This window comes from Biomphalaria glabrata, chromosome 12 (assembly GCF_947242115.1).
Source record: "Biomphalaria glabrata chromosome 12, xgBioGlab47.1, whole genome shotgun sequence".
NCBI lineage: Eukaryota > Metazoa > Mollusca > Gastropoda > Planorbidae > Biomphalaria > Biomphalaria glabrata.
In genome coordinates this window covers 11,410,346-11,438,308 of record NC_074722.1, presented here as the reverse complement: position 1 = coordinate 11,438,308, position 27,963 = coordinate 11,410,346, and the positions used below count along the sequence as shown (strand labels likewise).

Genomic DNA, 27,963 nt, shown 5'->3' with positions numbered 1-27,963 from the left:
GTTCAGTCTTGGAAACACAAATAAAGGCTATCTTATGGATAAATATCCAAGCTGGCACTTTATGCTGTTTAGACACGGATAAAGAGTATCTTATGGATAAATATCCAAGCTGGTACTTTATGCTGTTCAGACACGGATAAAGAGTATCTTATGGATAAATATCCAAGCTGTTAGTTTATTCTTTGAAACACAAATGAAAACTAGTATATAAGTAGTATATGAATAAATATTTTGTAAAAAGAAGACACAAATCAAAATGTGAAATGTAAGTAAAATAAGTATATATCTATTATTTCCATTTTTTTTAACTTTTTTTTTTGTTAAATTATGACTGCAGTTAATTTTTTTTAAAATTATCTTCTTCTTATTTTATATAATACAGAGGTTACTTCCAAAAAAAAGATGATTACGTCCTAGGCGTCATGCATCTAGTCATGCATGTTAACCAATGACTTAAATTCTGCCAAGCCATTGTTTTCCTCTCTGGCTCAGGCAACCCATTTCATGCTCGAATAGCACTAGGGAAGAAGGAGCATTTGTACACATTTTTCCTAGTATATGGAACAAGGAATGTGCCTTTAGCTTTGTGTCTTTCTGAGAATTTATGGAATTCAAAGGTCACGTGAGGTTCATAGTTTTAAAAGCTTATATCAACTCACTGTCTGTCTGGCAAAAATTTTGTGCACTTTATTTCAATGACACCCAATCTCCGATCAAGTTAAAATTTTACAAAATTATTACCATATTGTCGTTTATTAATGTAAAACTAAATCTAAAAAAATTTTGAGTAGGGAACTTTTTCAATACTATTTTAGCTTAAACGACTTTGTATTTATCAAATTTATTAGCCTCTATATTGGCTATCACTTATTAATATCATTATTTTGCAAGTTCTCTTGTGTAGACATTTATAAGTTTCATCCAGTAGTGTGCGGAAAAATTCACAGCTGGAACTAGACCTTGTGATTCGCCTTTGATATCTACATTTTAAGAACCATCGCAAAGAGTTCTGACGTTAATCAGTGGTTCTCAATCCTGTGACACTTCCCCCTAAAGAAAATAAAGAAAAACATTAAAAAATTACATTTCTTTTAAAAGACAATACCTCGAACGACCTGCATTCATCTTTTGGCGCAAGGCTTTTCAAGTCGATATCCTAACCACTCTTCTAGTGTTCATTGTTGAAACTGATTCTGATTTAAAAGAAAAAATTGTGCAAAATTTTACCTTGATTCGAGATTGAGTGTCGGAGAAATAACGTTTAGAGTTTTTAACCAGACAGAGTAAGTTGATATAAGCTTTGTATCAGACAGATAGAGTGAGTTGATATAAGCTTTGTATCAGACAGATAGAGTGAGTTGATATAAGCTTTGTACCACACAGATAGAGTGAGTTGATATAAGCTTTGTACCACACAGATAGAGTGAGTTGATATAAGCTTTGTACCACACAGATAGAGTGAGTTGTTATAAGCTTTGTACCAGACAGACAGAGTGAGTTGATATAAGCTTTGTACCAGACAGATAGAGTGAGTTGATATAAGCTTTGTACCAGACAGATAGAGTGAGTTGATATAAGCTTTGTACCAGACAGATAGAGTGAGTTGATATAAGCTTTGTACAAGACAGATAGAGTGAGTTGATATAAGCTTTGTACCACACAGATAGAGTTAGTTGATATAAGCTTTGTACCAGACAGATAGAGTGAGTTGATATAAGCTTTGTACCAGACAGATAGAGTGAGTTGATATAAGCTTTGTAAAAGAAAGAAAAACTAGTTCATGTTCATGTGCAAGTTGAAGTTGCTGACACTTGGTACTTCCTAGCTTCTGATATCCTGCTGAAAATAGTGTCACCTCCCTTTTAAAAAGCTTATAGCAACTCACTCCGTCTGTCTGCCTGGTACAAATTGTGAACACGTTATTTCTCCCACTTCCCATGGACCTCATTCACCTAAACGAACGGTCACGTGATAATATTGATAAAACAACGGGAAAAACAACAACTATCACGTGATAACCATTGTTGATTAAAATAAGGTTGTAATCTGTAGAGAAGAGATAGAGAATCACGTGGCTCAATGTTGTTTGTTTACCATTGGTGAATGACGTCCATTCTCGGATCAAGTTTAAACTTCTGCTCAACTCTTCATTGTCTCTAACAGAACATGAATTAATAAAAAAAATCAATTAACCAATCAATCAATCAATAATTGGTAATTAATTAAAATACAGAAAAGGGAAATCCATATTACAGTATTTAGAGATATATTATTTTTTAAATATTTTGGTTGTTACCACCTTCTCTCGTTCAACAAATGACTCATTTATGTGCCTTACAGGGACCTTTCTTCGTAATCCTGTCTTCTTTCTGTGTCTTTCTTTCTACATCTACAACTCTATCAGGATAGTATCAAAAACACATTCTCAAGTTTCCATTCTCATTGATTACAATCTCTTGGAGTTTTGGACGACAATAAAAATGTATTGTGTATTTTTCTGGCTAACAATAAGTAATCGCGATTGATCGCCCTTTTTCTTTATATGAAGCAATCAAACCACTTGATGACGACATACATTAATGCCACGTCTATGTATGAGACTGACTAAAAGGTGGAGTCATTAAATGTAGAAAGTGATTTACAGGTGAGGCGACGTCAACTGTTTCATTGTAATTGAATTTTTAGTCTTAGTTTGAAGTGTTTTCTTTGAAAGACCCTTACTTGAAAATAGAATCACTAATTTTTTAAAAGAAGGTAAAGTTTTAAATAAAGTTTGTGTTGATATTTTGTATACCAAAGGGTCTAGGGTTCTTCTTCTTAAACTGTTAGGTAGAGTTGAGCCTTCGGCTCTTGGAACTCTAGGCCAGCAAAAGTGAACAAGATCTCCCTCTCACCGTCCTGTATGAAAACAGTGTACACTGTTTTGTCTGGCGGGTGGGTCAGACTCGCGACAAGAGGCCTCGAATAGATCTACTAAGACCCCCGCCATTTTTCTTTTCTATACCAGGCTAACCATGCAGGACACGCCATTTATTATGTAACGGCCCCATTGAGGAACAGCGCCTGGATTGTGACAAGGTCGAGGGAGCTTTTTTACAACTCTGCACAGTGCAACGAGGAAGCACTCGCACCCCCTTAGGCACCCACCACGGGAGTCTTCTTTTGCTACCCTTTAGCCCAGTGTTTCTCAAACTGTGTGCCGCGGCACACGAGTGTGCCGCCGAAGATTTGCAGGTGTGCCGCGGGAGTTTTCAGAACGCCACACGTGCAGCGTTACACAAGTCTATCTACTATTAAATTTTTATTTTACGTTGCGATGACATCCCCACTTGCAACGACCAGTAATAGTAGTGGGTCGCTCCATAGTGACGGAAAGGGGTGTTAGCTCTTTAGGTTATGAAATTTTCCACTATACATAATTATAATGACTCAAATGTAGGCCGCCTTAGCAGACGCAAAGCAGTTCTTGAATTGGTAACGATAATAATAAGCGATGTGTTTCGTGTAAATTGTTTAGGTGTAAGCTAATAATAACAAAACAAAAAAATGTTATCCATGGAGAAATATGTTAGCAAAAATGAAACTGCGAAAGCATTAAATGAAAAGCAAGGAACCAAACGAAGGTACAAAGAAGATTACATCGGATATAGTTTTATATCTTCTGGACCTGAAGATGCTCCATTGCTATTCTGTCTGATCTGCAATGCAACTCTGTCGAATGTGGCGCTTGTTCCAAGCAAATTAAAGAGACACTTGGAAACAAAACATCCAGCTGTAAAAGCCAACCTAAGGAAAACTTGGAAAACATCAGGGTTCAACAAAATAAACAAGCTAAGAAACTTACCAACTACCTAAAGCTGCCAGAAAAGGGATTGATTGCAAGTCATAAGGTTGCTCAGTTATTAGCGAAACGCAAGAAAGCGCACACAGAGGCTGCATCTGTCATTACACCAGCTTTAGCAATAGTTGTTGAAACTATCCTTGGACCCGATACTGCCGAAAAAGTTAAGAAATTTCCTTTGTCCAATGATACTATCTCGCGCAGACTTATCGTCAGATTTACAATATCAAATCTGCGAACACTTCGACTTGATTGACGATAAAGTTTCTATGCTGTGGTCTCTTTCTTTAAGTTGATGAATCCACAGACGTTAGCGGCAAAGTCCAGCTGCTAGCTTTTATTCGGTTCATAAAGAATGAAAAAGGTGTCAACGAATTCTTATTTTGAAAAGACTTACCAACTACGATCAAAGGCGAAGATATTTTCAAAGTCGTGAATGAAAACATTTTGCTATTCAAACTACAGTGGAAAAACTGTGTCAGCGTTTGCACCGATGGCTGTCCTTCAATGCAGGGAAATAGAAAGGGATTCGTCACTCTTTTGCGTCAAGAAAATCCAAATGTATTAGTTGTTCACTGCATGATCCACAGAGATGCTCTTGCCTTCAAGTCTTGGCCGAAAGATTTGATGTCTGTTCTGGATCAAGTGATTCAAGTTGTAAACTTCATCAAATCTCGACCGCTTGCATCCCAACTTTTCTGGAGCTTTGTGAAGCAATGGATTCAGACTACAAATGTCTCCTGTATCACACCAACGTTCGTTGGCTCTCCAGGGGAAAAGTGTTAAAGCGTGTCGTCCAACTTAAGGCTGAGCTAATTTCATTCTTGGAGGCTGAAAAAAAAAATTGGATTTTCTTTTCATGACGAGATCTGGTGGGTTAAGGTGACATTTCTCTTTGATTTATTTGACAAATTAAATTCATTGAATTTAAGTCTTAAAGGACCATCGGAAACCATCATCACTGCATCTCAAAACTGAAGTCATTTGGTGAAAAATTGTCGTTGATGCAAAGTAAGATCTCGAAAGGACTGCTTTCCTACTTACAATGAATGTGCTTCAAATAAAGAAATGAGCCCCGAAATTCTGGACACTTTGACACATCTGCAGTCAGCATTGCCGCATTACTTTCCAACAGTTGGAAGTAATGAGTATGGATGGGTCAGCTCTCCATTCGGAAACAATGAAGCTACAAATCTTACAAAATGAAGAAGAAGAGCAGCTCATTGATTTAAAAAATGATGCAGTTCTAAAGTCAAATTTTTGGGGAAAACAGCCAGGACATGTTTTGGATTTCAATCAACAAGTTATATCCTGCAATCAGTTTAAAAGCAATCAAAATAATTCTTCCATTTGCATCTTTATGGTTTTGTGAGTTTGAATTTTCAGCACTGACTGAAATCAAGTCTAAGAAAAGAGAGAGACTTCTTACAATAGACGATGAAATGCGAGTTTGTTTGTCGACTCTGGAGACTTGATTAGATCGCATTTGCTCTCAAAAACAGGCATACCCTACACATTAAATGTAATACTTAAGAACAGGTAAAATCTTTTTTTTTATTACAAAACAACTGTTGCTCTTAGTGGTGTGCCGCGAAATTTTTGTAGTTTTTTTACTGTGCCGCCAGACAAAAAAGTTTGAGAAACACTACTTTAGCCTAATCGTTTCAAATCTTGGTTGTCTTGAACTTCCGGATATTGAGCACACTCTGAGTCCAGCCAGCTCTAATGAGCACCTGATATTAGTTGGGTTAAGGAGAGACAGTTGGTCATTGTGCTGGCCACATGACACACTCGTTTTCCGTCGGTCATACCAACAGATGACCTTACTACAGGTATAGACTAAGACTGAAAGAGGTACTTTTTAATGCCACCATTTGTATACATGATTTGGATTATATAAATACGAAATTACTTTATATATAATTACATTTCCAATATCGATAAACTTGCATCTAATAATTCTGTACAATCAGAATGAGAATGACATAAAATACAATGTGGCATAAATGACCCTAAAGGAAATCAAACACTTTTTTAACGTACCTTATTTAGGAAATGGAAGGCGGGGTGGCTGAGCGGTAAAGCGTTTAGCTTCCGAACCAGGTGTCCCGAGTTCTAATCCTGGTGAAGACTGGGATTTTAATTTCAGGATCTTTGGGTGCCCAACTTTCATGAGTACCTGACATTAGTTCGTCAATTATGATACGTCGCTAAGTCACTAAGTTAGCTAAGTATTTTACAATATTTGTGGAAAAAAAAATAACTACCTAATTTGCCATACATTGAAAACTGATTTAACCCTTATAATTTTTTTTTCAAAATATAATCATATCATATCGAAGACGGCTTAGCTGGAATTACCGCAACCAACTCAAATGTTTGTTGGTATTCAGGATATTCAGATCAATAAAAAAAATAGACACAGACCTAAATAAATATTTTGCGCATGGTTCTATGTGGAAATCATAAGCTAGACTTTAAATAGAAGAATTTGTTTGTGCAAAACTCACTTGGAAGACTACTCGCAATAATTGAAGAATCAGGATGTGCACTGATTGTGAAATTATGGATCACCATCATATTCATAAAGCGGGAATGCCAGGAATTGATATATCTTTAAAAGTTGTTTAAAGATCAGCATATGCATAGTTAAACATTCGAAAATAAAATGTCAAAACAAAGTCAATGCATTTTAAATATAACTCTCTTGGTGTCACTTCATCAATACTCTCCCAGGACTACATTTATAAGAGTGTTGTCTAATCCACCGTCATAGGGCCATATTTGGTCGTAGTGCAGTGTTTTCCGCCCCATTCAAACTCCTCCCATAATTCATAATGAAACCATACAAGTTCAGCTCAATGGCAGTCGAAATTTTTGTTTATAGGGATACGGACGAGAAACCAACAAAAAGAACAAAGCATTTATGAATGGTGACAGACAGGATTGGAAAAGAGCTCAATAAAATCTCAACATTTGAGTGAATCTAGTGTGAATGTACATTTCGTTTTCTATATATAGTAATAATGTTTTGTTTTACAGAAAAGACATTTTTCCTTATGGATTAAATTATTATTATTTATTGTAACTCTAAGGCAAACACTCAACGAAAGGTAAGAGGTAATAGTAAACGAGGTATTTACTTACAGTACAAACAGGCATGGACTTCAGCTATCAACTCCCAGAGTGTCTTATCTTAAGTGACACCAGTCCTTTTCTATCTAAATACCAGTACAGACCACCAACACACTTCCCAGTGCCGCCCCAGGTCCTCAATACAGTTCACAGATAGCACAAAGGACGGCTCTTGAGCCAAGACAGCTCTGACTCAAAATACTTGCAGATCACTCCAGCCGGTTCTTCAACAGTCCATCTTCCTAGTATAAGCATGTCTTCTACTGCTTGTGTTGCATGGTGCTCTGATGTGCACCATCAGTGTGGCGCGGGAGCGGAGTTCCGACATAATTATCTTGACCAAAAGTGGAATTTGGTGGAGCCACCTCTGAATTTGTGTGATGACACAAACTCTATTGTAATCTTGTGCATTTTCCTTGTATTTCCTCAGAAAAAACATCCTGCAAGAAAATGATATTTTCATTCATGATATTAGCATCTATAATTGTTTCCGCAACATTATTTGATGTTGCATTGAAAATCGAAGATGAAAAAGGCCCATTGTTGTATAATTTAAACTCCACTACTATAAAAAGGTAAGTATATTTATAATGCATTTATTTTAGGGCTGGCGGATAGGACAGCTTTCTTTTTCTTTCTCTTGACTAAGGCAGCTTCGTTTCTTTTCCTCTTGGCGAGGTTCGTACAAGCAGGCATACATAGTCTGCATGCTGTCCTGTATTGGCTATCTCCTTCCACATACTTTCATTGACGTCTGTGGTTCTCATGTCTTGCTTACATACGTCTCTATAGGTCAGTCTTGGGTGGCCCTGTAGTCTGACTCCCTCCGCAAGTTCAGCATATAGGATGTCTTTAGGGATTCTTCCATCTGGCATGCGCGTGACATGTCCGAGCCAGATAAGCAAAGATGCTGTGCAATTTAGCCAATTTCAAAATATCATGGCTGGAGACATGATCCCTCCAGGAAATGCACATTGTGCGTTGCAGGCAGCTTATGTGAAAGCTATTTAATCTATACATTTTGTACATTTAATGTTTTGGTCTAAGTATCTTTTCATCCAAGCTTTATAAAGCCATGTTTCTCTGCAGTGTTACTTTCATTCGTATAACAGTGTAACCTGTAGGACTTGAGTTCATTTTTTCCAATTCTTCTCGCTAGACTCATAGCAAACTTGACTAAATCGATCCGTTCCTTTTTGGACATAAAGTATAACTAAGGTATCGGCACCCCAGCCATCCCAACCCCTCATAATCATTAGGACAGTCTTTAGCTCAAAGCAATGGAAAAATTATTGGTATTAATTATACATTATTGCGTCAATTAAAAAATAGATTAGTGCCGAAATGGGGTCACCAAAAAAGACCAAAGCGTTAAAAAGGCGTCGCATAAAAGGCGTCGCTAATATGTTCTGTTTAGAAGGAACTGATGATGATGATGATAAGCTAATGATAATAATAATAATAATAATAATAATATAATAATAATCTTTATTGTCCATATGGAAATTTGTCTTACAATTTGTGCATTACACCAAACAAAAAACATTATAACTATAAGAAACCAAAGTGTACATTCACACCAGACTCACTCATAAATTACATGTGACAAAGTTTATACCAGATTGTTCTTATTTAATGATTTGATTGCTAGTGGAACAAAAGAGTGTTTGTGTCTGTTTGTCTTTGTTATCGGTGTCTTGTATCTCTTTTGTGATGGTAAAATTACTAAATCCTGACACAAAGGGTGATTCTTTATTTCGAGGATCTTGTTAGCTTTTTTATAGATGTTTGTATCAAACAACTGCCCAAATGGGGGTTGTTTTTTGCCAATGATGTTACCAGCAGCTTTTAGGATTCTATAAAGTTTATTTTTATTTTTAATGCTCAGAATGCCATACCAGGCAGTGATATTGAAACTTAAAATATTGCAGATATGAGCGTGATAAAAGATAGCCAAGGCCTTTTCGCTAATATTAAACGAGGACAGTTTTCTTAGCAATCGTAATCTTTGCTGCCCTTTTTTGCTGATATAATCAGTATTTGCAGTAAAATTTAGTTTATTGTCTAGGATAGTACCAAGGTATTTAAAGGTTTGCACAATTTCAATAGTCTCTCCAGCTACAGAAACAATATCATTTTCCTTCTTTTCCCTACGAAAATCGATTATCATTTCTTTGGTTTTTTTTACATTTAATAATAAAAATTATCTTTACAGTATTTTTCAATGTGTTCTATTTCTTTGAAATACTCATTTACGTCTCAGCTCTCTGAGAGCAGGGCAAGAAGAGCCGCATCATCAGCGAATTTTGTGAAGGAGCAAAAAGGACTATCGGATTGAAAATCATTGGTGTACAAAATGAACCACAATGGTGATGTCACAGCCCCCTGGGGCGCCCCTGTGTTAACTATGCGTTCATTTGAAAGAACATTGTTTACCCTAACCCTCTGAGATCTCTGGGTCAAAAATTCATTAGCCCATAGTATTATGTATGGACTAATCTTTAACGCTTTCATCTTTTCATAAATGAAGTTGTATAGTGTTAAAAGCTGATGAGAAATCAATAAAGAACAATCTTACATAAGTGTTCGGTAAGTCCAGATGTTTGTAGACACAATTTAAAATATTTAGGATGGCATCGTCTACACCTTTACCCTTTTGATAAGCAAATTGTAAAGGGTCTAACTTATTACAAAGATCATTCAGAAGAAACATTTTAACCAATTTTTCTAAACATTTAGACACAATGGAAGTAAGTGAAACAGGTCTATATTCATTCATTTCTTTTGGTTTGGAAACCTTTGGCACAGGTACAATTATAGAGATACAGGTGGTATCTCATGGTTTAGTAATGAAGTAGAAAAAATATCTTGGAAAGGTTCAGCTAGTTGTTCAGCACATTCTTTTAAGATTCGCCTTTTATTCCATCAGGCCCACCAGCTTTCATTGGGTTGACGTTTTTGAAAATGTTACAAACTTGCTCTTTAGTAGTCGCTAATTCTAAACAGTTGTTAACATTGACATCATCAAGGGCTTTGAGTCTTAATAAAAAGATGGTGGGCAAAAATGTTACTAAAGAGTGTTTATTGATTCTATTCTTTACTGAATAAATGCGACCTAATATGACGAATTGTAAAAGTAACCAAAAGAAGAACATTTGATTTTCACAAATGATAATACATTTCGGTACTCCGTCAAAATAGCGCGGACAAAATAGCGCCGACAAAATAGCGCGAACAAAATAGCGCGGACAAAATAGCGCCGACAAAATAGCGTGAACAAAATAGCGCCGACAAAATAGCGCCGACAAAATAGCGTGAACAAAATAGCGCCGACAAAATAGCGCAGAAAAAAATATATTTTAGTCATTTTAAAAGAAATACTTTAGATATCGTAAAATATTAATAGAGCCAATATTTTTTTAGTTTTAATCTTGTAATTTTTCAGTCATTTTGCAGGAAACACTTTAGATAGCTTAAAACAAATAAGCAAAAATCATAATAAGGTCAAATGAATAATTTCAAAATATAGCATTTATTTACATTAATTAAAGTGTACTTCGAAAACACGCAAAGATACTTTTCAAATTTACACACACACACAAACTTTCACAAAGTTAAATTGTAGGAAATGTCACGTAGAAATTCCATCACTGGCTTGTTTCTGTACAATGGTAATATAGCTTCAAGATGTCTGTTAAGTTGTAGGTACTTTGTCTTGCTTGCAGCTTTACTTCTTTCTCCAGAATTGTACCTCAGAATCTTGTTCTCAGTGTTCTCCTGCTCTGTGAGGAAGTGAGAGATTAACTTGTAGACATTAGGGTGATGACCGTCAGTAGACAGCTGAAATGCATGGTGCCATCTCTCCACTAAATTGTTTGTTCGTCGTAGATTGTCCAGCACACGATCTCTGACATTCCAAAATTACTTTCGGAAATCTTGGAGTCACTCTGCGGTTTCATCTAACCAACATAGTTGTCCTCCCAATGTCATACAAATTCTCTACAATATCTGGCCGAACGTTTGGCGAGATAAGAAATGTGATCGCCATCTTAACTAATCCTGACACTCCTAAGTTTGCCAATGCGGCTAAAAACGCCCTATTTTGATTTCTGATTATAGTATATGTATAGTAGATGTCAGGGTTCGATTTTATATATATATACTATGCTGCTGCTGCTCTATGCTCTGCTTGTCTCTTGTTCTTGTTGACTAGGCTCGCTAGGTGTATGAATACTCAATTACACTTGTTAATACTTGCTTAACTCAAATAAGAACACTTAATATACATCAACTCTAACTCCTTATATTCATGAATATCAACAATACTTTAATACTTGATAACGCACATAATTATATCACTCTTATGAAATAGTAATTCACAAAACACCAGTCCATCAACTTATAAATACATAAATACCAGTCCAGGAAGTAAACGTCCAACCTTCCCGGACAAGGAGCAAGACCTTACTGACTAACACATTCTCTGACTAACACAATCACACCCAAAATATCAAACTAACATTCATTCTCGCCATACCTCTCCCTGACATCCCCCCTCTCACGATATGACTGTTATTAGATAACAGTCATTCAAATATATACATAAATATACATACATACACACACTGTGTCATACACATACTTATATACATATATATATATATAAACATATATATCTACACACAAATGTATATAATGTACATTAAAGTGAAATAAGCCCTTACTAACCTAACAAAAGAAATATGTCCAGCTATTTACAACAAAGGGAAAGAGAGAAAAGAATAAATGAGGAAAAAAAAATAGTGGCATGGAGAGTTAAATTACAATTTTAAGTCGGCAAGCCTAGTCCTTTCCACGTTAATATTTAATATGTAAAACAGCAAACATACAAGAAAAGATCAACTCCCATGTATAGCAATAATATACGACAAGATACCATCTCTAATAGTTAAAGGCACGTTTCACATTGTATTGGGAAAAAAATGAATTCTAACAATTATAACTAATACAACTATGCTAAGTCTTGACAGTGTATCTGCTAGTAGACAATGGTCTGTGGTCAAACTGGATTGTGAATTCACGTAAGTATCTGAGGTATCTGTCTAGGCGTCGGACACTCGCTGCTGATGACATAATGCCGCTCTCTATGGATCAGCTCTCTGCCGAGGTACTTTACCGGAAGGATGCAATCCACTTGGTGCAACACACAGCAAGCTATTTCGGGTGAACTGTTTAGATAATACAATGTATTAAGATTTGGTACAACAAAACAACAAAAATTAAAATACAAGAAGAGGACAAACAAGGCTGAATTTTCTCTATTGCCAAGTCGCACTCTGGAATTCAGGTGACCCTCGTGGACATTCCCTTCTCAGCAACTGGGAGAGGGGAAACACTACGTCAAGATTTCTTTTTTCTTTTTCTTGGAAGTTTTAGGTACAAAAACATTTGTAGCCTATTGGGGTCTGGTTTAACTTTACCCCCAACAACAACTTGACAAACTTCTTTAAGACTTATTTTTCGTCTTCTGGGGATTTTTAGGTACAAAAACATTTGTAGCCAATTGGGGTCTGGTTTTACTTTACCAGTACCAACAACTTGATAAACTCCTTTTGTTAGGTTTAATCTCTTTAATGGTTTGTGTACTCTGTGAAATGGTCTCAGAACATGAATAATATTATTTTCAATAAACTGACAATCAATAAGTTCCTTATCAATAAGTTCCTCAGTAGTTAAGACATTTTCTATTACTTCTCCAATTTTTATCTCATTAATATCATTAAGTTCCTCAGTAGTTATGACATTTTCTATTACTTCTCCAATTTCTATCTCATTAATATCATAAACAGTATAATTAAAATCGTTTAGTTCCTTACTTGATAAGACATTCTCAATTTCTTCATTATCTTCTATCCCACGTATATTATTATCAATATCCTGACAGTTATTTTGTTCCTCATTAGTTAATGTCATTTTCAATTTCTATTTTATAGTTCACATCTCCCTGTAATGACAGTTTTACTTCCAGTTCCATTTCCAACTTTACCACTTCTATTGCCTTTCTTTCTAATTCTAATTTTGATCTTTCTAGATCTAGTTTTTGTCGGTTTAAATCTTTTAATCTTTCTAGATCTAGTTTTTGTTGGTTTAAAACAAACTCTCGTAATTCATCACCCTCAATTCCAAACATGTGGGCCTGTTCTATTAATACCTCAATTGACCTAGGTTTAAACTCGTCCATGGTAATCACAAATAATAAGAAATATTACTGAATAAGCGTAAATTAATTTATAAAGGTTAAGTTAACAAGTAACATTGTTCAATTTACATAAGACAATAAATTATAAAAAGGATCAACAACAAAAAAATTCACCCTTTACCTCCTCTACTGAAAAGGCAATGTACACTCGACCCTGAATGCTCGATACAACAGACAAAAGAAAACTCAACTTATCTGTGTCTGATGCCAGGAAAGAAATGACAACTCTTCCCACACGACAGTGTTGCTTTTAGAATGTAGAACTTCTGAAGTGTCAGGTCGCTGTTCGGCCTCCTTGAAAACGCTTTATGACTCACAGCAGATTTAGAGAATGAAACAAATACAAAACAAAATTATTCAAACAATGATATAATACTAATAGTAATAATAATGGGTGCATACAAAAAAATGATTATCTAGTCAGTTAGTGCAATAATAATCCAAAAGATACCAGATATACAAATAATCAAGTCAGTCCCATAGGTTAAACACTGTGATACAGGCAATTGCTATTTCCTTTACGTTCAACGATGACCAAGAGGGCATCGATGCGCTAAAGTCCAGTATAATCCAACATCAATGTAACAAAGGTAGATAATTCACGATTACTTGAGTAATTGCATTCATGTAGAATAATCCAATAGTAAGTGAATAGTAGTAGTAGTAGTGTCTCTTTAAATGGAGATGTCCCTTTAAATGGAGATGTATCCAAATGGCGATGTCTCTTTGAATGACGATATCTCTTTGAATGGCGATGTCTCTTTAAATGGCGATGTCTCTTTGAATGGCGATGTCTCTGGCGATGTCTCTTTAAATGACGAGGTCTCTTTGAATGGCGATGTCTCTTTAAATGACGATGTCTCTTTAAATGACGATGTCTCTTTGAATGACGATGTCTCTTTGAATGACGATGTCTCTTTGATTGGCGATGTCTCTTTGAATGACGATGTCTCTTTAAATGGCGAGGTCTCTTTGAATGGCGATGTCTCTTTGAATGACGATGTCTCTTAAAATGGCGAGGTCTCCTTGAATGGCGATGTCTCTTTGAATGGCGAGGTCTCTTTGAATGGTGATGTCTCTTTAAATGGTGATGTCTCTTTAAATGACGATGTCTCTTTGAATGACGATGTCTCTTAAAATGGCGAGGTCTCCTTGAATGACGAGGTCTCTTTGAATGACGATGTCTCTTTGAATGACGATGTCTCTTTGAATGACGATATCTCTTTGAATGGCGATGTCTCTGGCGATGTCTCTTTAAATGGCGATGTCTCTGGCGATGTCTCTGGCGATGTCTCTTTAAATGGCGATGTCTCTGGCGATGTCTCTTTAAATGGCGAGGTCTCTTTAAATGGCGATGTTTCTGGCGATGTCTCTTTAAATGGCGATGTCTCTGGCGATGTCTCTGGCGATGTCTCTTTAAATGGCGAGGTCTCTTTAAATGGCGATGTCTGTTTAAATGGTGATGTATCCAAATGACGATGTCTCTTTAAATGACGATGTCTCTTTAAATGGCGATGTCTCCTTAAATGGCGATGTCTCTTTAAATGGCGATGTCTGTTTAAATGGTGATGTATCCAAATGGCGAAGTCTCTTTAAATGACGATGTCTCTTTGAATGACGATGTCTCTTTGAATGGCGATGTCTCTTTGAATGGCGATGTCTCTTTAAATTGCGATGTCTCTTTGAATGACGATGTCTCTTTAAATGGCGATGTCTCTGGCGATGTCTCTTTGAATGGTGATGTCTCTTTAAATGGTGATGTCTCTTTAAATGGCGATGTCTCTTTAAATGGCGATGTCTGTTTAAATGGTGATGTCTCTTTAAATGACGATGTCTCTTTAAATGACGAGGTCTCTTTAAATGGCGATGTCTCCTTAAATGGCGATGTCTCTTTAAATGGCGATGTCTGTTTAAATGGTGATGTATCCAAATGACGATGTCTCTTTAAATGACGATGTCTCTTTGAATGACGATGTCTCTTTGAATGGTGATGTCTCTTTGAATGGCGATGTCTCTTTGAATGACGATGTCTCTTTAAATGTCTCTGGCGATGTCTCTGGCGATGTCTCTGGCGATGTCTCTTTGAATGGTGATGTCTCTTTAAATGGTGATGTCTCTTTAAATGGCGATGTCTCTTTAAATGGCGATGTCTCTGGCGATGTCTCTTTAAATGGCGATGTTTCTGGCGATGTCTCTTTGAATGGCGATGTCTCTGGCGATGTCTCTGGCGATGTCTCTTTAAATGGCGATGTTTCTGGCGATGTCTCTTTAAATGGCGATGTCTGTTTAAATGGTGATGTATCCAAATGACGATGTCTCTTTAAATGACGATGTCTCTTTGAATGACGATGTCTCTTTGAATGGCGATGTCTCTTTGAATGGCGATGTCTCTTTAAATGGCGATGTCTCTTTGAATGACGATGTCTCTTTAAATGGCGATGTCTCTGGCGATGTCTCTTTGAATGGTGATGTCTCTTTAAATGGTGATGTCTCTTTAAATGGCGATGTCTCTTTAAATGGCGATGTCTGTTTAAATGGTGATGTCTCTTTAAATGACGATGTCTCTTTAAATGACGAGGTCTCTTTAAATGGCGATGTCTCCTTAAATGGCGATGTCTCTTTAAATGGCGATGTCTGTTTAAATGGTGATGTATCCAAATGACGATGTCTCTTTAAATGACGATGTCTCTTTGAATGACGATGTCTCTTTGAATGGTGATGTCTCTTTAAATGGTGATGTCTCTTTAAATGGCGATGTCTCTGGCGATGTCTCTTTTAATGGTGATGTCTCTTTAAATGGTGATGTCTCTTTAAATGGCGATGTCTCTTTAAATGGCGATGTCTCTGGCGATGTCTCTTTAAATGGCGAGGTCTCTTTAAATGGCGATGTTTCTGGCGATGTCTCTTTAAATGGCGATGTCTCTGGCGATGTCTCTTTAAATGGCGATGTCTCTTTAAATGGCGATGTCTGTTTAAATGGTGATGTATCCAAATGACGATGTCTCTTTAAATGACGATGTCTCTTTGAATGACGATGTCTCTTTGAATGGCGATGTCTCTTTGAATGGCGATGTCTCTTTGAATGACGATGTCTCTTTAAATGGCGATGTCTCTTTAAATGGCGATGTCTCTGGCGATGTCTCTGGCTATGTCTCTTTGAATGGTGATGTCTCTTTAAATGGCGATGTCTCTTTAAATGGCGATGTCTCTTTAAATGGCGATGTCTGTTTAAATGGTGATGTCTCTTTAAATGACGATGTCTCTTTAAATGACGATGTCTCTTTAAATGGCGATGTCTCTTAAATGGCGATGTCTCTTTAAATGGCGATGTCTGTTTAAATGGTGATGTATCCAAATGACGATGTCTCTTTAAATGACGATGTCTCTTTGAATGACGATGTCTCTTTGAATGGCGATGTCTCTTTGAATGGCGATGTCTCTTTGAATGACGATGTCTCTTTAAATGGCGATGTCTCTTTAAATGGCGATGTCTCTTTAAATGGCGATGTCTGTTTAAATGGTGATGTATCCAAATGACGATGTCTCTTTAAATGACGATGTCTCTTTGAATGACGATGTCTCTTTGAATGGTGATGTCTCTTTAAATGGTGATGTCTCTTTAAATGGCGATGTCTCTGGCGATGTCTCTTTTAATGGTGATGTCTCTTTAAATGGTGATGTCTCTTTAAATGGCGATGTCTCTTTAAATGGCGATGTCTCTGGCGATGTCTCTTTAAATGGCGAGGTCTCTTTAAATGGCGATGTTTCTGGCGATGTCTCTTTAAATGGCGATGTCTCTGGCGATGTCTCTTTAAATGGCGATGTCTCTTTAAATGGCGATGTCTGTTTAAATGGTGATGTATCCAAATGACGATGTCTCTTTAAATGACGATGTCTCTTTGAATGACGATGTCTCTTTGAATGGCGATGTCTCTTTGAATGGCGATGTCTCTTTGAATGACGATGTCTCTTTAAATGGCGATGTCTCTTTAAATGGCGATGTCTCTGGCGATGTCTCTGGCTATGTCTCTTTGAATGGTGATGTCTCTTTAAATGGCGATGTCTCTTTAAATGGCGATGTCTCTTTAAATGGCGATGTCTGTTTAAATGGTGATGTCTCTTTAAATGACGATGTCTCTTTAAATGACGATGTCTCTTTAAATGGCGATGTCTCTTAAATGGCGATGTCTCTTTAAATGGCGATGTCTGTTTAAATGGTGATGTATCCAAATGACGATGTCTCTTTAAATGACGATGTCTCTTTGAATGACGATGTCTCTTTGAATGGCGATGTCTCTTTGAATGGCGATGTCTCTTTGAATGACGATGTCTCTTTAAATGGCGATGTCTCTTTAAATGGCGATGTCTCTGGCGATGTCTCTGGCGATGTCTCTGGCGATGTCTCTTTGAATGGTGATGTCTCTTTAAATGGTGATGTCTCTTTAAATGGCGATGTCTCTTTAAATGGCGATGTCTCTGGCGATGTCTCTGGCGATGTCTCTGGCGATGTCTCTTTGAATGGTGATGTCTCTTTGAATGGCGATGTCTGTTTAAATGGTTATGTCTCTTTGAATGGTGATGTCTCTTTAAATGGCGGTCTCTTTAACTGGTGATGTCTCTTTAAATGACGATGTCTCTTTAAATGGCGATGTCTCCTTAAATGGCGATGTCTCTAAATCCAATAGTAAGTAAGTAGTAGTAGTAGTAGTAGTGTCTCATTAAATGGTGATGTCTTATTAAATGGTGATGTCTATTTAAATGGTGGGTGACGCAATGACCTCGGTATACAAGAAGTAGCTGCAAGTCCTCATTAGTCAATGACCTTTTGTAGAGTTCTAGTAGACTGCTTGACTTCAACAATAACGTGTTGATGGCGAAAAAAAAATAGTTCCTCCGTGTTCTCAAAAATGTAAACAATGTCAAGTTCTTCAGTGTGTGTCGAAAGACTCTCAAATACTGGCCGAACGAGGCCCAAAAATGTCAACGAGTAGTAGGTTAAAAATAATACAGATTGCCTTGAATTCAACTTTAGTAGACAATGTCATGTACAATAGTTACTGTCCCAGACCGGACGATGCTCAAAACATTCGGTATCCTTTTCTTTGCTTGTGTTGCTTATTCTTTATTTTCTTATCGACTTCTTCAACGTGACGAATGACATAACAGGTATAATTGACCTGCCCGGACTAGCCCTCAGATAGATGTCAAGAATAATACTGTATTAGTACACCGGTTAATACACTGGTGTTTAATAATACAGGTAACAGGTACAACGATACCTGCCCGGACGAAGCCTCCAGATGTCAGAGGTTCAATTATATATATATATATACTATGCTGCTGCTGCTCTATGCTCTGCTTGTCTCTTGTTCTTGTTGACTAGGCTCGCTAGGGGTATGAATACTCAATTACACTTGTTAATACTTGCTTAACTCAAATACGAACACTTAATATACATCAACTCTCCTTATATTCATGAATATCAACAATACTTTAATACTTGATAACGCACACAATTATATCACTCTTATGAAATAGTAATACACAAAACACCAGTCCATCAACTTATAAATACATAAATACCAGTCCAGGAAGTAAACGTCCAACCTTCCTGGACCGGGAGCAAGACCTTACTGACTAACACATTCTCTCGCATATTCAACGAAGACTTAATCACTCAGTTCACAACACGTGCAACACTTCGCATTCATAACAAGGGGATATAACAATCACACCCAAAATATCAAACTAACATTCATTCTCGCCATACCTCTCCCTGACAAATGTCATACAAATTCTCTACAATATCTGGCCGAACGTTTGGCGAGATAAGAAATGTGATCGCCATCTTAACTAATCCTGACACTCCTAAGTTTGCCAATGTTGCGGCACGCCCTATTTTGATCAAAAAAGATGCCGCAGATTTCTGATTCTAGTAGAACACTCTTTCGTATTTTTCTATCCTATTTTATCGGGTCACCACATTTCAAAATCCTATTTTTAGCAAGTTATGCATTTTAATCAAAGGTGAAAAAGGGGAATGATATAAAATTTATTCTCGTTCTCTGCAAATATGGCATGATTTCAGATCTATTAATATTGAAAAAGATAGGGACATCAACAAAAATGATGCCCAGGAAATTAAATTACTAATAATCCGGTACATTTATACACATCTTATATAAGTCCGCGCTATTTTGTCTTGCGCTATTTTGTCGGGAAATTTCGCGCTTTTATGTCAGCGCTATTTTATCGGCGCTATTTTGTCGGGTTACCTACATTTCCTCCCACATTAAAAGAAATGTATCATAAATGAATGAAGATAGCTGTTGTTCTATTGGTCAACAGCTCGAGCTTACACAAGTAAGATAAAGCAGTTATTTTCTCCTTATAATAAAACAATTCATGATTATATGAAATCCTACAAAGTCATTGTTTACACTATTATTTGTTTTTCTTGACAGATTTTATGTATGCCTGTGTGATGACAGAAATGAAGCGTGTAGAATAATACATCAATCGTATGTGGAAATTGATCCGATTGAAGATCCTGATAATTTCTCTCATTTAAAAAATGACTACTTATGTTACTTCATGGAGTCTAACTTTAAATGTAAACGATTTACAGTCAATTCCAAAAAAATTATTTGTACTGATGCCAGCGACCGAAACTGCATAGAAATAGCTTTGATTGCACATGGCAGTTCTTGCCAAATAGGACCTGTAAACCTGTGGGGGTTGCGATCCAAAACATTTTCACTTCAGTCTTATACAAAAGAAATTAGTGATTTATTTTTTTGCGCAGCATGTGCAAGCTCACCACAAGATAAAGAAGAGAAAAAAGAAAATGGTTCAAACAATCAGGAAAGCAAACTTGTTATAATTATTATTATTGTCAGTTCCATCTGCGGTGCTGCAATTCTATGTATTGTGCTCACGATAGTTATATTGTGCATAAAAAGACATAAAAAGCAAATTACACGAAGTGTGGAGATTCCAGAAGCCGTTGAGGTTCACTCTACTCAAAGTAGGCACCAAGAACAAGAGAGGGACTCAGTTCACGATTATGGTTCAGTTATTTTTTCCTTACGTGATTATCTGGCACCTAGAAATGTCAGTAAAGATCAAGTGCTATCAGGTGACCAACAGATGACACGGGAAGAGACAGGGTTTGGTAAGCTACAGTACATATTTGAAAAATAAGTCTAAGTTTATCTAAGGTTTACATTAAGGTCTATATATAAGTCTATATATAATTTATAAACATGAAGGGTTAGGGTTGTTAGCAGATAATTTGGGTGTGACTTTTCATTTAATGTATAGGTTGTGATATACTGCTTTAAAAAGTTTATACAATACTCATTCTGAAATAACGAAATAATTTTTGGAAACTGACATGTATATCTATGTTATCGAAAGTTCTTTCCTAAGTTTTAACCCCCTTTACAATCATTTATTTGCGACATTCAGGCTGAATGTAGCTCCGTCAAGAAGTACAGAAGATGCAATACTATTCATGCTGGATCGTCTATAGTCTCTATACCACTACGCCACAGTAGTCATGATATTCTCTCTTTGTCAGCTGCAGAAAAAGTGCAGAGAACAAAAGATGCCTTGTACATTGCGTTCATTGACCTGACTAAGGCCTTCGGTCTAGTCAGCAAAGATTTTTTAAAATTAGGCAATGTTTTTGATTCCGAGGATTAAGGATAAGTGAAGTCTTTTACATGACTACGCAAACCCAATTGCGACCTGCATTTTTTCCCGCATTTCGTGCAGACAAAGCCGTTGTCCGCTGGTGGTCTATTTAAGTTTTCTTTCCGTCTTCTGTGCCTGTCTTCAATAATAGCTATTCTTATTTAATTTACTTTATAAAAGAACTTTCAGAATTCACAAATCTTAGGTTTGTTTTGCACTATAAAAATAGAAAATAAAATTTTAGTTGTGTGAAATGTATACTTATAAATATAATTTAAATTATTAAAATAAGTACATGTAGATCCTTCAAAATAATTTCGTATTTTGCAGGATAGTTTTTTCTTTATTTTTTACCTTAGACAAGGTGGCTATCGTCGATGACATGAACAATATTGAAGGTAGTAATCCTGTCACAAGCAGCGAAATTTTACAAGATGTCAGGGACAACCAAGATGTTTGCAGGCAACAGTAGTGATCCCTTGTGCAAGGCCATCGGTGTTGACGCCAGCAGCACCTAATAGTGAGCAATAGTAAATTCACATCCCACACACCTAGATCTCGCTCTCTCGCTCTCTCTCTCTCTCTCTCTCTCTCTCTCTCTCTCTCTCTCTCTCTCTCTCTCTCTCTCTCTCACACACACACACACACACACACTTTCACTTTCTCTATCTATTCATTTTCCCTTAACCCAGTATAAACTATGGTGAGTCTTTTTTTCTTTTCTTAAACTACTAAACAGTGAGCTCAAAAGATAAGATAAGTTTATTGGTCCAAATAAATGAAAATTCAGTTTCAATACAATTGTCCACTTCAGCATTACTATATACATATATACATGTATATATAGCTCCTAGCTGATCCAAGATGAACACATTTCTCATTTCCTATGGACTCGAAGATGACTGTAGGCTGTAAAGTCCAATCCTCGCTTTGTAAAGCCGGCTGCAAACCTGGCATGGGTGGGTTTGGTCTGTTTGGCCATGAGGAGCCATCGAGAGCTAGTGCTTTCCAGCCGTGAATGTTGATATCGCATTCCTTGAAGGAGCTCTTGAGAGTGTCTTTATAGCATTATTGAAGACAAGCCTTTTTATTATATAACAGTAAGATGCAAAAGTGAACAACATTCACATGGAAATAAATACAAGTTCTTTATGAATTAGGCTTTTTTGTACTTCTCTGGGACGACAAATGACACTGAAGCGTCCTGAAGGGGAATAAAGGAAATTTTAAATATTTCTTATGTAGCCTTAATGGTGAGGAGCCGAACACTTCGTCCAGTTCTGGTGTAACAGAGGTTTAATGGGTGCAGATAGTCTTTAAGTATTGTGGATGTTTTGGAAAGGCGTCTTTCGTAAGAAACTTTTAAGTGATGATAGTTGTGTTGGAGTGATAAAGAATGCTTTTTTAATTCGTCTATTTAGTCATTGTCTTTCTGTACACGTTATTTCTCCCACACCCAATCTCAAATCATGCTGAATATTTGCACAATTATTTCTTTTACCTACAAAAAAAAAGTACAGTCTCTTTCTCTTGTTAATTACCAAACAAAATAATTAATTATCAATAGTTAAATAAATAAAAATTTTTTCAATGGAATCTTGTTTTGTCTGGTATAAGACAGAGTGAGTTGATAAAAGCTTTGTAAAATATTTTTAATCGCATAGATTTAATTTTGTTAGTTTAGAGCTATTACAAATTTAAATACATGACTGATCCAAACTAGTTGATATAATGACACTAAATATAACCTTTGTTAGTTTTTTAAAGTATTTTTTTTCTTTTTGTATAATGAGATGTCGTGGTCAGTGGTGAAATGGTGTTAAAATCTCGGATGGGTGATAAGATGACGGTACAGAGCACCACTGGCGGATCCAGGGGGGGGGGGTGGTAGGGGCGATCGTCCCCCCCCCACACTCGGGCGACCCCCCCACACACACTCGGGCGACCCCCCCCCCCCCGAAGGGGGTGGGTGCGGACGAATTTGAGTATAGAATTCACACAATTTGTATACGAATTTATTACTTAGGTTAATAATATATGCTAATTATTTATATTTCAACCTATTTTTAGATTATTTCGCCTCCTCCCTCAGGTATGTTGGCGGATTTGGTGGGGTCGGGAGGGGGTGATGGCATCGATCCCGCCCCCCCCCCACCCCATAAACTTTCGAGTGGGGGGGCGGTCCAATAAATTTTTAGAAATCACAGCTTGCTAACACAATCAATTAAATATCTATATGATTAAAACGTGTTATTGGTGTTTCAACCGTTTATATTATGTCGTTCCCCTGTTTTCCGATTGGGTTGGGAAGGGGGGGGGCAAGCAAATACATCTACTGCCATTCCCGCCTAAATCCTTTGAGTGGGGGGGGGGGTCCTACTTTTATGGGGAAATCATAGTTTGTGAACAAAATTAGTTGAATTACAATATAACTTTTATATTATGTTGCTACACTTCTGGTATCTTAGCCGATTCGGTGAGGTGGAAAGGGGGGGGGGCGATTGCTTCTGCTGCCCTCCCCACTGTAGCCCTCTGAATGGGGTGGGGCGGTCCTATTTTTATGGAGAAATCATAGTTTTTGTACAAAATTAGTTGAATATCTATATAATATAAGCTATATATTGATGTTTTAATCAATTTGTAAATAATGTCGGATGAAAAGATGACGTTTTAAAACAGAAAAGTCAAATGTGGCGACAGAGTTTATGTAATTGCACACGAATTCATCTTAGTTATTTTAAGAAAGACTTTTTTTTTGGAAAATTTTTCATAATAAGAGTAACAATTGAGATGAGTTCTGAACCCAAATATTATTTTCCTAGTCATCTTTTCAACCTTTACTCAAACTGATATTTTTCTATTGTAAAAAAAATATTTGGGATAATAACTCACAATTTATGCTTGAATACTAAAAATGAAAAAAATGTAGTGTAAAATCTAATTGGTTCACTTAATTTCTTCTCCCACTTCCAAAGTGTTTTTTTTTAGAGCTTTGAATTATAGTTCTGTAACAAACCAAATTACAAACATGCCTATTGAACAAAATGTATCACTTACAAATGAGCTTTTTAAAAAAAAATATTATTTATCGAATAGATGTTTTTTCGGCGGCGTTCCTCAAAGTTATTCCAAATCGGTTGTATTTGCGATGTAGTAAGAGCCTGTCAAATCATATTAGAATATTTTTCAAGTAAAACATTATTCAAAAGGTCCTATCTTAATAGGATGAATAATAAGCTGTAGATGTCAGGAAAATGCGTTTCTGCAGTGAAGGATGCAAGAAAACGATTTTGGCGTCGGGGCTTCGCCCCGATCCTCAAGGGGGGAGCTTTCAGCGCTCCCCCAGACCCCCTAGCTGTCAAGAGAAAGGCCTCAGACCCCCAGACCCCCTAGCTATCTAGGGAAAGGTTTTTTTTTTTACATTTTTTTTTTCGACTGCGATCCTCAAAGCCTGAATCGAAATAATATGTGAGGTATCTAATTTTTTCAAGGAACAAATCGGTTGTATTCGGTAGTAAGGGCCTATAAAGTCATATTAGAATATTTTCAAGTAAAACATTATTCAAAAGATCCTTTTTATTGAATAGGATAAATAATGAGCTGTGGATGTCAGGAGAATGCGGTTCTGCAGTGAAGAAAGCAAAAAAACGATCCCCACTGGGGGAGCTTACAGCGCTCCCCCAGACCCCCTAGCTGTCAAGAGAAAGGCCTTAACGTTGCTGTTTTTGTCTGTTTTTTCGCCGAAGGTTGAGAAACACTGCTTTTTTAAACATTCTAATATATGCATAACTTTGAGAGTTATATATATATATATATATACTGTAAGCGCGTTTATTGCTTAGGGTTAGGGTTAGGGTTTGGAAAAAAAATCGCCCCCCCCCCACTCCGAAGTTCTGGATCCGCCAGTGCAGAGCACCCAGCATAAGTAGTTTTGTATCTTCGGTACTTAAAATGAAACTGATTAGGATCGAGACGCATTTCTACTTCTTTCAATAGCTGTTTCAGAATTTTTTTTTCCAATCACTTCATTTGGATTGATGTTAGTGAAACGGGACATAACTTGTTACCTTTACCTAACCCTTAGTCTGTTGGACCGTTGGGGCACCAAGCAAGATTTGTCGACCGTCTTTCTCTATTCCTCCATGTTTTTCGCCTTGTTTAAAACCTTTATCAATGGACCATTCTTTTACGTTCTCCTTACATCGCTTTCTCTGTCTGCCTCTTTTTCTTTTCCTGGTACTGTTCCCTGAAGGAAGGTATATGCGAGCCCCGTGGATCAGGTAATATGGCCATATATTTTAAGCTTGCGTTTCTTTACAATAGTTAGCAGGTCATCATGGGGTCTTATCGGTGCAGAAACCCTGTCTCTAATCTCTTGGTTTGTGATACGGTCTTTAAAAGTGATGCCTAGGATCCTTCTGTAGCATCTCAATTCCATTGCTAGGATCCTCCTCTCTAGTTCTGCAGTCAGCGTCCAAGACTCACAAGCATATAAAAATGTGGCCATGACCAGGGTGCGCATCAGTCTGATTTTGGTGCCGAGGGCCTTGTCTTTCCAAATTATTTTCAGTTTTGAAAGGACTGCTGTGGACCGTGTCATTCGAGCCAGCAGTTCGGGTTTTGTTCCCTCATCTGAGACAATAACTCCGAGGTATTTGAACCTGTTAACACTATTCAGCTTTTCACCTCCAATACTGATGCCCCTTTTAAAGCCCTGTTGGCTGGCTATTAGTCATTATTTGGGTTTTTTCGGCATTTATTTGCATGCCATATGCTGCGGAAGTCTTGTCAATGCGCATCACCAGGTCAGCTAGTTCTTCTTCTGTCCCTGCTAGGCCATCAATGTCATCTCCGAAGCGCAAGTTAGTGATTCTTCTTCCTCCAATGTTAACAGTACGTTGTTGTTAGAAGCAAATAATTATTTACTTTATTTTGGTATTGAGGAAGCGTGGTCGAGAGGCTTAAACTTGACTTGTCTTATCTAATTATGAGGGGGGCTAAAAGCATGAAAGTAGCGCTATATAAAAGCTATAATAATGATAATTATTATTATTATTATTATTATTATTATTGATGCTAATTTTGATGTCTTCCAAATGGTATTTAGTGAGTTAGCCAGGACTTGTTGAATATAGCTGAGAATATAGAAGGTATCTGTTCCCTTTATAGCTTTACAAGCTTCCCACTTCATTTGTCGGGCCCCGAAGCTCGATTCTTGAAGAAAAGCATTCCACACGGAAAATGGGCAGCTCCTCTACCACAAAAGCGAAAGCCGCCTTGACATGCAATACATGTGAACGGGAGTGTCTCTCCAAAATAGGGCTCCACAGCCATATGAAAAAGTGTTTGAGATGAACCATAGTCGTTTCACGACTGAAGGAGGCCAATGAATAAATTGACCTAGGAACACGCGTAGGACGTATTGAAGTAACGTCTGTATTTTTATAAGATAACATAAATAGTGACACTGCATCATATCCTTTGGCTAGCTCAAAATAAATTCATGACCTTTTATCAATAGCGTTACCGTATTTTAGATACGAAATATCACAGATGAATAAAATTGCGTGGAAGAAAACAATTTACGGTTAAATATATAATGCGACTTTATTCATTTCTGTTTAATTGTGTAGATTTTGTTTTATTATACTTCATTCTGAAAAGTTAATCCAACTGTCTAGTATTATTTACATAAGAGTATCGCCTGGGTAGAATGAGTTAATTTATTAGTTGTTTTATGTCATGTCTTATATTTTACTGTTTTTATTTTTAAAGGTATGAACCAAGATGAAGATGTCTAATTTATTTGCTGCAATTTGCTTGCTGTCTGGTCTAGTTGAATAGTTAGTTAGTTAGAGCTAATTGTCTAAAACTTTATTCTAATAGACTACAAATTGTATCTAAAAATATAGGTTTGAAAAAGTCACCAAAATAAGCTAGTTTCTCGCGTGAAGTCAACATTTTTTTATTTTACTTTTTTTTATTTAGTTTAGTTTAGCTAATTTAGTGTACTTAATTGATAGATAATATTTACCAGGTTAATTGTAAGGAAATTGTGTGTATGGTTAGTAGGTTAGGTATAATAATTGTTAAATGAGTGAATAGTAGAGCATAATAGACCCTAGACCAGACTGGCAAGTAAAAATGACATAAAGCATGCAACAGCTTCAGACAATAGTCATGGTTAAACGTATCCAGACAATAGTCATGGTTAAACGTATCCAGATAATAGTCATGGTTAAACGTATCCAGACAATAGTCATGGTTAAACGTATCCAGACAATAGTCATGGTTAAACGTATCCAGATAATAGTCATGGTTAAACGTATCCAGATAATAGTCATGGTTAAACTTATCCAGACAATAGTCATGGTTAAACGTATCCAGACAACATTGACTCACATCTTGCTGACAACCTAACGAGATCAAAGGAGTGATTCCAAACTTAGTGGAGAGTCATACTCACCTACTCACTCTAACCCAAGATATTTCAAACTGTAGCCACTAGGTTTGGTTTGTGAACCAGACTGAGAGAGACCTGCAAGAACCATGTATGGATGTCTCACTTAAAAGCTACATAAACATCCAGATAATAGCTTCATGGTCATCCATGATGCACCATTAGATGCGGAGAGGATAAGCTTAGCACCTCTCAGACCACCACAGTCAGATTGTAATGCCAATAAAACAAGTTTAGTACCGATTGTCGGAACTCTCCAAGCAAGAGGAGTTGTTAGTTAAGATAACCATCTAAAGATGGCAACAAAACCTTGAAAACAAACTTACCACTCCTGCGGCATCTATTGCCCAGGTTATCTTTCTGACCAACTGAAAGCTGAACATCTTACCTGGTAGGAAAAATAACATAACAGCAATCAGAGGGTATTTGAAGAACTGCTAATCATGTGGTGTTTCAGGCCATTTAGAGTCTTCATTGTGGCAGCTTCATTCACCAGGGCTTACTCCAAAATTATACTAGGTTGACAATTTATTCAAATGACTGGAGCTCTGGGTCAAGTCCAAACTGCTT

General features: G+C 36.8%; 1 protein-coding gene across 2 annotated transcripts; it reads left to right on the top strand.

Moving 5' to 3' along the window:
* The first annotated feature begins 21 nt into the window (after window positions 1–21).
* LOC106056174 (uncharacterized) lies at window positions 22–21,443 on the top strand. 2 transcript variants are annotated; one of them, XM_056007072.1, is made up of 4 exons: window positions 22–265; window positions 7,407–7,551; window positions 19,700–20,409; window positions 21,293–21,443. In XM_056007072.1, exons 2-4 carry the CDS (start codon window positions 7,427–7,429, stop codon window positions 21,403–21,405), a joined length of 948 nt encoding a protein of 315 aa, XP_055863047.1. In that variant the 5' UTR covers window positions 22–265; window positions 7,407–7,426; the 3' UTR covers window positions 21,406–21,443. The 2 variants fall into 2 exon arrangements, with proteins under 2 accessions (XP_055863047.1, XP_055863048.1); XM_056007073.1 differs by lacking the exon at window positions 22–265 and adding an exon at window positions 2,547–2,644.
* The last annotated feature ends 6,520 nt before the right edge of the window (window positions 21,444–27,963 follow it).

Excerpts from the sequence above, each read along its gene's own strand:
- LOC106056174 (XM_056007072.1), top strand. The coding sequence starts at position 7,427 with ATGATATTTTCATTCATGATATTAGCATCTATAATTGTTTCCGCAACA. Across the intron at positions 7,552-19,699 it reads AACTCCACTACTATAAAAAG|ATTTTATGTATGCCTGTGTG; the intron begins GTAAGTATATTT and ends TTTTCTTGACAG. Across the intron at positions 20,410-21,292 it reads ACGGGAAGAGACAGGGTTTG|ACAAGGTGGCTATCGTCGAT; the intron begins GTAAGCTACAGT and ends TTTTTACCTTAG.